At 52.6% G+C, this 12,606-nt stretch overlaps 2 protein-coding genes across 2 annotated transcripts in view; both read right to left on the bottom strand.

Annotated features, from left to right (window-relative positions):
* Nucleotides 1-896, bottom strand: part of PLCG2 (phospholipase C gamma 2) — a 50,766-nt gene extending 49,870 nt beyond the window's left edge. Inside the window, exons 1-2 of the mRNA XM_075536742.1 lie at nucleotides 888-896; nucleotides 555-673 (exon numbers count right to left, since the gene is read on the bottom strand). Coding sequence (XP_075392857.1) covers nucleotides 555-673; nucleotides 888-896 — 128 coding nt within the window. The remainder of the gene's footprint in view (nucleotides 1-554; nucleotides 674-887) is intronic.
* Nucleotides 897-4,344: 3,448 nt separating this feature from the next.
* The window catches only part of LOC142431787 (1-phosphatidylinositol 4,5-bisphosphate phosphodiesterase gamma-2-like), a 70,325-nt gene continuing 62,063 nt past the window's right edge, over nucleotides 4,345-12,606 (bottom strand). The window contains exon 7 of the mRNA XM_075536741.1: nucleotides 4,345-4,392. Coding sequence (XP_075392856.1) covers nucleotides 4,345-4,392 — 48 coding nt within the window. The remainder of the gene's footprint in view (nucleotides 4,393-12,606) is intronic.

Below are 12,606 nucleotides of genomic sequence, written 5' to 3'. Positions count from 1 at the left end.
CTGCCCCCTGGCCTTCCTGTCTTTGTCCCAAAGTCACGGACGGCCACTGCGCCTCATCGAGGTGGTGGCGAAAAGGAGCCAGGTACGGACAGGCGGTGCTGGTTATTTTTTTACTCGATCCGTTTAAGCTCAAAGGTGACCTGACCTGGAGTTAGTTTGCATTCCAAGTTTGGAGTGTGTCCTGATTCGGGAAGCCCTTGCAGGTTTGGGCTTTTTGCTTTGTTTTTGTAAGGAAGCTGAGGTTTGGGTTCCCAACCCCAGTGTCTCGCAACGCTTCTCCTGCAGCACGGAGTAGAAAAGTCGGGAGTGGTGGTGGCCAGGCACCAACTAGGTCTTCTGATCTCAGGGGAGATGAGGCCACGGTTTGCACAGCCGAGTTTGGTAATGTGCTTCTCCTGGCCTTAGAAAGGGGCTCCTTTTCTAAATGTGGCAAGGATAGGGAGTGCACTGCCCCCCCATGCCAACACCACCAACTCCACGGACACCCTCCCCGCCCCCCTCCTTTACTGAGAGTCACGTGTCGTGACGTCCTTGCCCTGCCCAGGGCAACTCACGTGTTATGTGACGAAGAGATCCAGTAGTGAGACAAGGGGTTGTTCATGTCCTGCATGTTGACCACGTCATACTTCTCGTCCCAGATGCTGTTTTCTCGCGAGAACAGGTACGTGAGGAACTACGATGGGCACAAAGACAAAGAGGCCCACTCACCTCGTGGACGAGAAGGAACAACTTCTGCTCAGGCCGGCAGGGGGCAGGGGCCGGGAACTCTGACCATGACACTGGCCGGCCAGCCCCCAGACCTAGTTCCTGAGGGTTTCAGTGCAGACCGGCCTTAGGCCTCCCTGTCCCAGGGGGTATGTCAATCGTCTGTCCTACAATATCGGCACCCCTCCCATTGTGAGGCCGGGGCCAGCCCAAGCAGTGTTTGGTTCTGTTGTGCATAAGGGTTGGAGCCCACTCGATATCACCTAACGACACGCGACCATATCAGATCGTGCAAGAGCACACATGATACGTGTCCTCTTTGTGACTTTTAAGGATTCCCAGAGGGTGCAGATGGTCACCCTGCTCCACTGCTGCCTGAAAGGCTGGAGGCTCAGGCCACCCCAAGGTGCCTCACAAGAAAAATCTGATGGCCGCTACTGAAACACCAGGGTGCAGTTCTGATCCTGTCCACACGGGGGCACCATCTATTGGAATTCATTAACCCCAAGGCAACCCCAAACTCAACTGCCATCAAATTAATTCGGACTCATATTGACCCCATAAGGACAGGGAACCCCCTGCAGGTTTCCAACAAACTCTTTACAGGATGAGAAAACCTCATCTCTCTTCCAAGGAGCAGCTGGTGGTTTTGAACTGCAGACCTTGTGGTCCCACAGCTCATAGCAACTAGTTCTGTGGAAAGGTTAAGGCAAAATAACGGAATGAACATCTGGCCAAGTTCAGAAGCAGAACATTATCAGCAACCTACCGTCTAAAGGACAACAAACGATATACACACAACCCAATTTCTAGTCCTTAAAACAACAAAAACCCACACAAAGACTGAGTGACATTGGACCTATATTCTGTGCCCTGGGGTGGGGAGGGGGAGCCGATGGTCCCCAGTTCTCTCAGCCCGCCTCCCAGGCTGCCTAGCCATGCCCCATGTCAACCAGGCCATCAGGCACCAATCCCCCTGCACACCCTCGTCCTGGGACATTGTCTCTCTGCTTGTCATTCCCTCCCCAGTGGCAGACCACATTGAGTGATGACAACAATGACCGCACCTGCCCCCAAGCACCTCAAATCACCACCACCACCCCACCCCACCATCCTAAGCCACCCTACAGGACAGGGTAGGACTGTCCCCTTGGGGTTCTGAGCTTTAGAATCTTTATGGGAGCAGACAGGCTCATCTTTGTCCCACAGAGCAGCTGGCAAGTTCAAAGAACTGAACTTGTGGTTAGTTTTTAAAACACCCACACCACCATCCAGTCAATCCTGACTCATGGGGACCCTGCAGGACAGGGCAGAACTGCCTCTGTGGGTTTCCAAGACTGTAACTCTTTCCTGGAGGAGAAAGCCTCATCTTTCTCCCATGGAGTGGCTGGAGGTTTCAAACTGCTGACTTTGTGGCTGGCAGCCCAATCACCACATCACTCCCTCCCCACCAGGGTTCCTCTAGCCATTAAAGGGGAAGGAGAAGAGCTCTCCGGAGAATCACTGGAAGCAGAGCCCATGGAGAAGAACCCAGAAGGCAGCCCCAGAGGGCAGAAAACTGCCCAGGCGAGCAGGCCCAGGCAGCCCAGCCCACGCACCTCGTCGACAAACAGGAAGGGCTCCGCCGTCTCCCGCATGGTGTCGTCAATGAACTTCGTCATCCGCTCACGGACTTTGTTGAGATCCTGAGCCCACAACTCCTGGAAAACACAAATATGAAATCTCCGCACACGGGCCGGGCAGTCGGCTCACCCCTCGGGGTCCAGCTCTGCCCCGAGAGCTAAGACGCCATGAGTTCTGAGCTGACCGCGCTGGTGGGGCTCACCACAGAGGGCCCAGAGACACTGGACAGAGTGGGAGGAAATGCAGAATGAGATCCAACTCATAGGAAAGGCCAGGCTTACTGGTCAGACAGAGACCCCTCGGACAATGGCCCTAGCCTCACACCTGGAACCTAACCCCTTCCCCTTCCAAGATCAACTATACTCAGCCCAACAGAGTGCCCAGGCACACTGGTGAGGGACACACTCCTCCAGACAAGACCAGAAGCAAAACTCAAGAGGCAGGAAGGAGCGGGAAAGAAGGTCAAATGGAAATGGGGTCAAGGGAGAACATGGGGGCCCCAGAGAGGACATGGGGTCCCAGGGAGGCCATGGGAAGCATGCCACCACACTGAGGGACTGCAATAAAATGGCCCGAAACAAAAGGCATAAAAGTTGTTCTCTGGAAAATGAATTTCCTCTGTAAACTTTTACTCAAACCACCATAAACTGCTTTCGAAAATAAAAATTTCGAACTCACACATACAAAGTGTCACCTATCGGGGTTCTGGGCTGTGTGTGGTGTCTGCCAGGTGTAAGCGTCCCATAAGGAACCCACCCTGCCCACTGCCATTGAGTCAAGTGCACTCATAGTGACTCTACACAGGGTTTCTGACCCCCCTCAGGGGCCTTATCAGCATGAGCACAAACACTGGACAGTTAAGCAAAAGGCCAACAGTTCAAAATTACCAGTGGTTATCCCAAAGCAAGATGAGGCTTTCTACTCCCGTATACCCACAGGGACAGTTATACACTGCTCTCCAGGGTCGCTGAGTCAGAACTGCCTGCATGGCTTGGAGTTTGGCTTGAGATGAAATCTTTATGTTGCTGAACAGCCTCCTCTTTCTCCTGAGGAGTGGCTGGTCGTTTTGAACTGCTGATCTTGAGGTGAACAGTCCAACACCTGACCCATGACGGCACTGGGGTTCCTTCCAAAAAGGACCAACCAAACTCACTGCCCTCGAGTTGGGCTGCTGACTTCAAGGTCAGAGGTTCGAAACCACCCGCAGGATGGGGGAGGGTCAGGCTCAGTGTGGGTGGGCCAGGTCCACATCATCCTTTGGGGTCATGACCCCGTGAGGTCCAGGTTATGAGAGCCCTCCAAACCCATGCCCCTCTCACCTGCTGTTCGTGTAAGAGAAACCTCTGGAAGTCGTGCAGGTGGACGGCGGAGGCATCCGGCCGGTCAGTGTTCCTGCCCTCGGGAGAAGGGAAGGATGTTGAGAGACTCAGAGCAGGAGACCAGGCGGCCTGCCAAGCCCAGCACCCACAGTGTCAGAGAGGATGCCCGGTGGATGAGACCACGGCCCAACCTGAGGGGTCTCAGAAACTCAGGTGAACCCTGGGGCTCAGGGGGGCTGACCCAGGGGCTCTGCGAAGACGAGGGCGGGGGACTCGGGCCACTAACGCCCCTTCAGGAGAAGCCCTAGTAAAGGCCTCCGCCAGGCCTGCCGCCATGTGCTCTGCCAGCAATCCTGCCCGGTGTCCAGTCCTGAGCCCAGGCAGCTCCGTGCAATGCTGGGCAACTCAGCTTGCTGTGATCCACCAGGAATTCCCCAAGCCGAGCTGGCCTCCCAAAGGATTTCCAACTTGTAAAAAGGAAACCTCTGTGCCTGTCCCCCTCCCCCACTCCTCAATCCAGGGCGACTCTCCCCATACTCCACCCCACAGCCCTGCTGGGGGCCATCTTCATCCACACCACACTGCCGCCCACAGAGGGACACTCTCCCCACAGAAATCACATGCGCTGGGTGGGTGAGTGGACAGGCCCCCCCAGGTCCGCCTAGCCACCCTGAAGCCATCACACAGCAGGGCCAACTCACCCCAGGACAAACGTGAAGGAGTCTTTCTTGAATTCGTCGAGAATCTGAATACAGACGGGAAGAGCGTTAGGCAAACAGCAGGCCGCCTGGCACACACCAGTGCTCTTCGCTTGGCAATGGAGGTCGCAGGATGCAAATGTTCCCGTAAGAGAAACCAGTCACGGCTTTCTCACAGGACTGCCTCCTCTCCTACTCGCTGCTAAGAGGGAGTCCCAGACGCACATGGTAGGGATCTTTCGAGAATCCGTTTCTACGGATTCACGTCAAACCGTCTCGCATCACATAGACTGCGAGCGTTGTGCTGCTTTGGGCTTTACATCGTCCACAAGGCCACATCGCCCGAGTGACCCCTAATACGTACACACTCAGTCTCCTGCTATGAGGCCCAGCATGATTCTCGGGGAGCCCAGAACCTTGCTGGGGTACTTTGCCCCCTGTGCCAGTGTCTCTGGGGGTTGGGTTCTTGACAGAAGCACCTGGACATGGGTGCGTACCTTGCTACCAAAAACAGATACTGTCTATTTTCGTTGCTAGTGGTGACGCCTCCCTCGTGTTACAGAGCTAGAAATCAGCTCCATTGGGTTTTTCTCGACTATGATCCTTATTTTATAGCAACTTTTTCATGGTAAGGTAGACGGGGGTTATATCTCAGATCATCAACTACGTACTCAGCACTTTAATGTACTCATCAAATTGGGTGGAGAGCGGAAGTTTTATGAATGAAAGCAATGAATGTACAAATGTGCTTTACACAATTGATGTATGGATGGATTGTGATGAGAGTTGTATGAGCCCCTAATAAAAAAAATTTTTTTAAGTACTCATCAAATGCTCCCATAGCCTACCTCTCCCCCATACCTTGCTATTGCTTCGTCCTCTTGTGGACCACAACTATGTTCCCTTTTAGCCCGGTGACCACTGGCTGCACCAAGCTTTCCCCCTGCAAGGAGCTGCCAGTCTGTAGGCTAACAGTCAGGCGAGTCAAAAGGGTCAGCATTTGAATCCACCCTGAGAGTGGTGTGGCTTAGGGTTGGTGGCACCCAGTGCCCCAACTCCTGGTGGCAGACACTCCCCCTCACCCCCCAACGAAACACCTCCTGGGCCAGATGATACAAATCCTTAGTAAAGAGCACCATGCACTGAAGTCCTGGAAAAATGTGAGAAATTGTGTTGTACACGGCTTTCAATGAAATACTTCATTTACATGAATACTAGGAAAAGATGCTTCCTGTTAAAAAAAAATAAAACCTCCCTACACAGAACAGCATTGTGTTGCAACTGGAGTTATGGGCGTGGGAGCCTTGTGGATTTCTCTCCTTCTCCTCTTCCTCTAGGAAGGACTTCATTCTTAGAGAAGTGAGTGATTGGAATGAGTTGACAAAACTCAGAGACAGTTACATCACAGCCACCTGGAAGACTATAAGAACCCTGGAAGCAACAAAATCAGCAATGGGTGCTACTTAGTAGCTCAAGTAGATGGGGGCGGGGCCCAGATGTGAAGCATCATTGTAACCAATTTAAACTGATTCAAAGCATCAGTGTAACTGATTTAAACAGATTCAAAGTATCATTGTAACTGATTTAAACTGATTCAAAGCATCGCATCATTGTAACTGGGTGGCAATGATGGCTCTGTCCAGAGCTGCAAGGGAAGGTTCAAAAATCAACCCAGCCTGTTTTTGTTTTTTCAGCATTGTAGGTGTAGGGATACATATAAGGCGGATGTAGGAGAAATGTTTTTGTTGCTGTAACTACAGGACTGTTTTTAGAACATAATAAACTGAAGAAACACAGCACAAAAGCTTTAGACCGTCCTTTTGCTGCCCCACTGTCTCCTCACCAGTGTCACTGGAGATGGCTCAGACCCTCTGGGCCTGCTCAGACCTAGTGGTCACTGCTGGGTGGCGGCTCCCTAAGAGCACTCCCTTGGGAGTGCTCTGTCTCACAGGGTTTCCCTGCCTGCCCCCTCAGACTGGGCTCCAGGACACCGTGAGGACCTTCTATGACTGGACAGGCATCTGAATAAATCCAGGAAATAGATGAGAGTGTAGCTGCTGGTATGTTTAAATGCTAACCGTACCAAATGACCCCTACACTAGACCCCCAGGTTCCTCCTGGCCAGCACCTTAAGAGGTCAGGAGGACACCTGGAAATCTATGTTCTCAAACAGCCCTAGAAGGCTTCAGGTGACATGCATTCATTGGTCTTGTGAGTGTACAAAGCTTTGTTCCCTAGAAAGCCATTCCGTCGCCGCCACCCACCTCTCAGAGATGGAGCTCACCCAGAAACTTTAAGCGACTTAGAAACCCCAGCTCTCCCCCCATCGATGGGCAATTCAGACTAGCTGTTTCTTAATAAATAAACGTCCAAGGATTGGTCAGAAGTAATGTTATGTTGACTCACTGGGACCTGACGTTCAATCATTCAAGTAAATCTGGAACTTAAGTCACTTGAGACAAAATCCTTTCCAAGTCCCAGGCCCCGGTTAGTTACATGTGGCAAAAGCCCGGGATCTGAGCCACCTCCCTCCGCCCACACCACCCACCCCTGCCCCAACTTGGCGCTTAAAGCCAGTTTATTCCTTGAAAATGACCGAAAGCGAGCACAGCTCTGCCTCAGCTAGGCATCGGGAGCTGGGACAGGGGAGGGGTACTACCAGGAAAGGGGGGGGTCATCCCTCCACCCATGCAGCCAGAAGAGAGGGGGATACCTGACCTGTTATGATGAACCCACAGTGGAAGCTGCTGGCAGAGTGGCCGGGCCCCATGCTTACAAAGACCCTCTCCCTAACAGAGTGGGACAGGAATGGCCTGGAGGCCAGTGGACACCCACTGGGCACATGCCACTTGGGGGAGCCAGCTGGAGTTCAGACCCAGTTCTGAGTGTTGTGGATGCCCCTACAGCAGATGTAGTCCAATGCTGGCTCTGCAAATGGCTAGCCGGTGTCCAGGACTGACCTGACGCTGCCTTCCCTCGGGAGCCAGGAAGCAGTCTCCTTCCATGGAGAAGAGAGAGGGGCATGAGAGAGGAGCATGCTAGGAACTTTGGAAAGCTGTGCCCCGCCCCCAGGAGAGGCTGAGCGTCTCTGAGGACCCAAAGCTCCCAGAAGTCCTACCACAGAGGGCAGCTCTGCAGAGCCCCCAGGTCTCAGGAGACCAGAGACCAGGGCTGCCTTCTCACCGAGGTCCCCGCTTCCAAGAAGCACTTCCGCATTCCTGCACCTGCTCAGACCAGACTCTGGGGGCCTGTGGGTGCACGTCCAGCACCTGAGAGCTGGGATCCTGCTGGGTGGGTGGGGCAGGGCCGGCTGGGACTGAGCAGGGTTCTGCAGGGCTGGGCTTGAGCCTGAGGCCCTTCAGGGCTCAGTCTGGACACTGCAGGGCAGGGAAGGGGGGTTGGGGGGAGCTCAGGGTCCAGCAGGACTAGGTCATTCCCAGGAAGCAGAGCAGCCTCTGCCTGAGCCCTCCTGCCCTCTTCCTACAAGGGAGAGGCCTCCGTCCTCTTAGGTCCGTGGACTCTGTGGGCCAGGGGACTCGTGCCTAAGCCCAAGGACACATGGCCAGGAGGTGGTGAAACAGACTGGAGCAAAGGCTTTCTGAGCCTCGTGGTGTCCTGGGCGCCAGGAGAGCTCCCTACCCAACTCTCTCCGCCTGTCGGCGGGTATATGGCAGCTCCATCTCCCAAGGGTCTATTTTAGGCAGATGTTGGGGGACATCTCGCCCCGTAGGTGTAGAAGGTCTGAGAAACCATGAACACCAGCTAACGTCGCACGCCTCACCAGAGAGAAGCAGTTCCACCCATCACTTTAGGGGGAGTTGGTGAACTGTTTTTCCACTAGGGCCACCGAATGATGTTCTGAATATCCAACTGCTGGCCCTTGGCAGAAGAAAAGGTCCCCACCCCTGAGTTAGAGGAAGACCCAGCCCATACTTCACAGGAGCACACAGGCATAAAGTGACCGTTCTCAGCATCCTACAGCTGCCAAACTTCCTGGTGGAAGCTTTGAGATTTGGGGGCAGTTCCGAGAGCAGGTGGTTAGACATCAGGGGGAACTGGCAGCCACATGGTGGAATCCATTTGGTGATTGAAGAGCCCCAGTCTGAAACCCTGGAATGTGGAGAGTGGTCAGGCCCCAGTGAAGAACTCCACACATCCCCTAGTTGCCTCCAGAGAACCAGCCAGGAAAGAGCCCCCTCCACCCCCCACCCCGTACCACCCAGTGATGTAGGGGTGGAGAGGGACTCTGAGGGGACAGGCCAGTGAGGGGTATTTGCCTCAGTGGCAGCACTGAGGTTTCTGCAGTTGTCTGGGAGTTTTGGATAGAATTTGCAATGCAAATTATCAGAGGGGAATTCAAACAAATGGGGCCAAGCTACAGTTAGAGCCTAGAACACTTGGGACCTTGGGAGGGAGCACTGACTGCAAACTCAGGGTGGGTCTCTGGGGCCAGGTAGGTGGCAGAAAGGAGGAGGGTGAGCTGGATGGGGGTGGGGGAGGTCTGGGGAGGCTCCATTCCTTCCTGGACAGATGTCACACTGGGGCTGCATCCATTAGAGCCAAGTCTCTCAGGTTAAAAAAAAGAAAAAGCAAGAAAATCTTAATCTCTACCCTCCTCCCACTGGCTCAATGCCCTTCTCCAGGGACAGGTCTTCCCTGACAACATGGCCAAATTATGTGAGGCAGAATTTCGCCATCCTTGTCTCCAAGGGGCATTCTGACCGCACTTCTTCAAAGACGAATATGGTTTTGGCAGTCCCTGGCATTTTCAACGTTCTTTGCCAGGTGCCTTTAGGTGGCCTCAATCTTCCGACCTTTGGGTCAGCAGCCCAGCACCTAACCAGTTGCCCCACCCTGGGGCTCATGAGGCCAGACTGCTCCCTGGAAGTGATGGTGTTGAGACTCCCTTCCACAAACTTCGGACATGTCACCTGAAGAAAACAAACAGTCGCCAGAATAGGAGGATACTGCGGCAGTTTTCAAAATGACTCAAAGCCATCAAGTCAATTCTGACCCACGGTGACCCTCCAGGGCTGAGTACAACTGCCCTGTGGGTTCCCGAGGCTGTAACTTCTGTCTGGGAGGAGCAAGCCTCGTCTTCCTCCTGAGGAGCGGCTGCTGGTTTCCCACTGCTGACCTTGTGGGTTAGCAGTCCAATTCGTAACCCACAGGGAAAGACTGAAAACCCTCCGTTGTGCAGATTGGTGATTCAGCTTAAGGATTATTATGATAGCTGTAAGCTTCCAATAAAAGGATTTTAAAAGTTTTTAATGATTAGTAAGTCAAAATATTGAGGAATTTTTTTAAAGAGGTAGGATTTTGGTTTCCCCTTTCCTCTGCCACCTAATATACGATGCATGGAATTATATCCAATTATTTTATTATAGATTATTAAAAGTTAAATGTATTTATAATACAAGAATAGTATAGATTGTCTCAGTGTTTTCAGCAATGAGACAAACACTGGGGTGACTGTGAGGGCGGGGTACGGGGCCAGACGGCACTTGTCCTGTGAACATGGGGCTACTGTGAGTCAGAACCGACTGGACAGCACCCAACAAGGTTTATACAGGAGCCGTGAATCTAAAAGATCCACTGAAACCATAAGCAGGTTGCTGTGGCATTCTAGCTACAAAGTATAGCCTTAATTTGTTCAGCTGGTTCACAAACTGGGCTCCACTCTTGGCAACCAAAGTACCCCCAGGACTCTGCGAAAATGATGGCGCACACAAGCACGTACATGCACAGCTTTAAAAAGAACTACAATAAAATAAGTCAGGGGGCAACTTCCCAAATACCTGGAGCAACAGAGAAAAAAGGGGAGACAAGGATTGGAAAAGTAGGGGGAGAAAAGAGTGGTTTATACCAAGGGCTCAAGTACAAAATGTTTGGAAAATGATGATGGCAACACAGGTACACATATGCTTGATACAATATGATTTTTTTTAAAGGAATCGGAACAGAATATGGAAGGTGTGCCTTATGGCTCCGAGGGCCAACTCCTCTTTTGCCGTGAGAGCAGAAGCACTGGATGGTGCCCAGCTACCAGGACGGAACATTTTGATCCAAGATTCCGTAACAGAATCCTGATCAAATGGAGGGCAGGGGGAATGCAGATGAGAATTGCAAAATCCCAGGGGCTGGCTCCAGGTTTTCTGGGGCCATAGGGGCTGGAGGAGCCCCTGAAACTCATGTCCTGAGATCATCTTTAAACCTTAAACTAAAACTATCCCCCAGTGTTTTCGTAAAACCAAGTAATAGCTTAGCGACGAAAGAACACTGCCGTGAGTTCTCTTGCAGAACGATCACAGCGGCTCAGACGTGGCACAAACCCTAGAGAGCAGCACGTATATGTTCACGGGCGGGGGGAGGGGGGGGCAATTTCAGATAGGAGGTTGGGAATGCCTCCACAACCTGAAGAACGACATCGATGTCGACGAATCGCTCATGTGGCTCTTGCTGAATCGGTTTGTTCCGCCGTGCCTGTCTTTCAACAAAACAAATTACTTTCCGAAACGAAGCCACGGCTAAAGAGGAGCCCTGGTGGCCTCGTGGTTGTGCACTCGGCTGCTCACTGGAAGGTCAGCAGTTTGAAACCACCAGCCGTTCAACGGGAAAAAGAATAGGCTTTCTAGTCCCTTCAAGAGCAGCAGTCTCAGACACTCACGGGGGCAGCTCTACCCTGTCCTACAGGGCAGCTGTGAGTCGGCTTCCACTCGGTGGCTCTGAGAGTTTGGGGAAGCAACAGCGAAGTGACAATTACTAACCCTAAAACACAGGACAGATTTCAGAGCATGTTCTCAGGGCTGAAAACATGAACAAGAGGATAAAAGAAGGAGGTGAACATCTGCCCTCAACACAGAGCCGGCGTGGTGGTTGGGATCCACTGGGGAGGTTCTCAAGTCCCCTACTGGGTGTCTAAGGCTGTGGTCTTCATGGAAGCAGACGGTCTGCTCTGTGGGACAGACAGACCTTGGGTCTGAACTACCAACCCAACCTTGTGGTTTAGCAGTTGAGCACTTAACCACTGTACTGCCAGGGCTCCATGGGAGGAAAGAATTAAGAACCCACTGCCACTGAGACAGTGGTGACTCACCCTTCAGGACGAGGATGAGCGATCACCAGGGCGTCTCTCTGGTGGGTTTGAACCACTGACCTTATGGTTAGCAGCCAAGCGTTTAACCATTGGCTCCACCAGGGCTCCCAGGCAGAGCCAGCTATCATGAAGTACTTTACTGCACAGTCTTCCGGAGAGTAGGCTGTACTTCTCTCCTTCCACATTGTACGCCAGGCCTTTCTTCCTAGTCTGTCTGAGTCTGCAAGCTCTGCTACCACACAGCAATATGCCGGCCTCTGCTGACGACCCGTGTTGGCTGCACACGAGGTGCGCTGGGGCTGGGAATCAAACAAGGTCTCTCGGGTGGAAGGTGGCACCTCTAACCCCTGAGACACCAAAACCTTGTGCTGTTCATTTGAATAACCTCCCAGATGAATGGGTGTCTATTCACATTTCCCGGGGAAGGAGACTGGAAAGAGAGTATATGCGGACAAATCATTTATTCTCATCTATTAAGAAGCCTGGCAGGCTGGGTCTCTGGGGTGGAGGGAGGCCTTCACCCTTGTGAGTTAGAGACGAGTCCCAGTCACATTCTCTTAATACTGTTCCCCACTTTATCCTCCCATAATAGGGCTGCCTTCAAGTGACCTCTTACAAGCACCTAGCTGATTGCCTAGAGGAGTAGAGGTGTTGCTATTGTTCTGTGGGCTCTGGAGACAAGTCACCCCCTCATACCTGCCCCGGGCACTGGTGCTAGGTTACTCCTCCAATGAACTCAGGACCTTCAGGGTTATGGTACAGCCCACTTTGTTACATAAGTGGTTACCTGTAATTAGGGGGTTTGCGTGCCTGGAGAGTACAGAAGCATGCCTGGAGAGTACAGAAGCTCTTGTTGGAAATAAGATCTCTCCGTGGGGACCTGGCTCCTGAAGTCATGGCAGTCTTGTCTGATGTCTCTTTAATTTACCCCTCAATTACACAACTGCCCCCTTGGACCCATTTGGTTATGGGGGCTGGCACCCCATATATCACCATGTCCCTGCATTCCCCTCCACTGCCTTATAGTGAAGAGTTGCTACCTATCGAACAGGTCCCGGCCAAAACAAAAACTCCCCGCCATCACATTGACGGCAACTCACAGCGACCCTATAGGACAGGGTAGAACCACCCCCGTGGGTTCCAGAGACTGTCACTCTGGACAGGA

This window comes from Tenrec ecaudatus, chromosome 18, assembly GCF_050624435.1.
Source record: "Tenrec ecaudatus isolate mTenEca1 chromosome 18, mTenEca1.hap1, whole genome shotgun sequence".
Classification (NCBI taxonomy): domain Eukaryota; kingdom Metazoa; phylum Chordata; class Mammalia; order Afrosoricida; family Tenrecidae; genus Tenrec; species Tenrec ecaudatus.
Note: the sequence above shows the minus strand (reverse complement) of the source record. Positions and strands in the feature narration are given on the sequence as shown.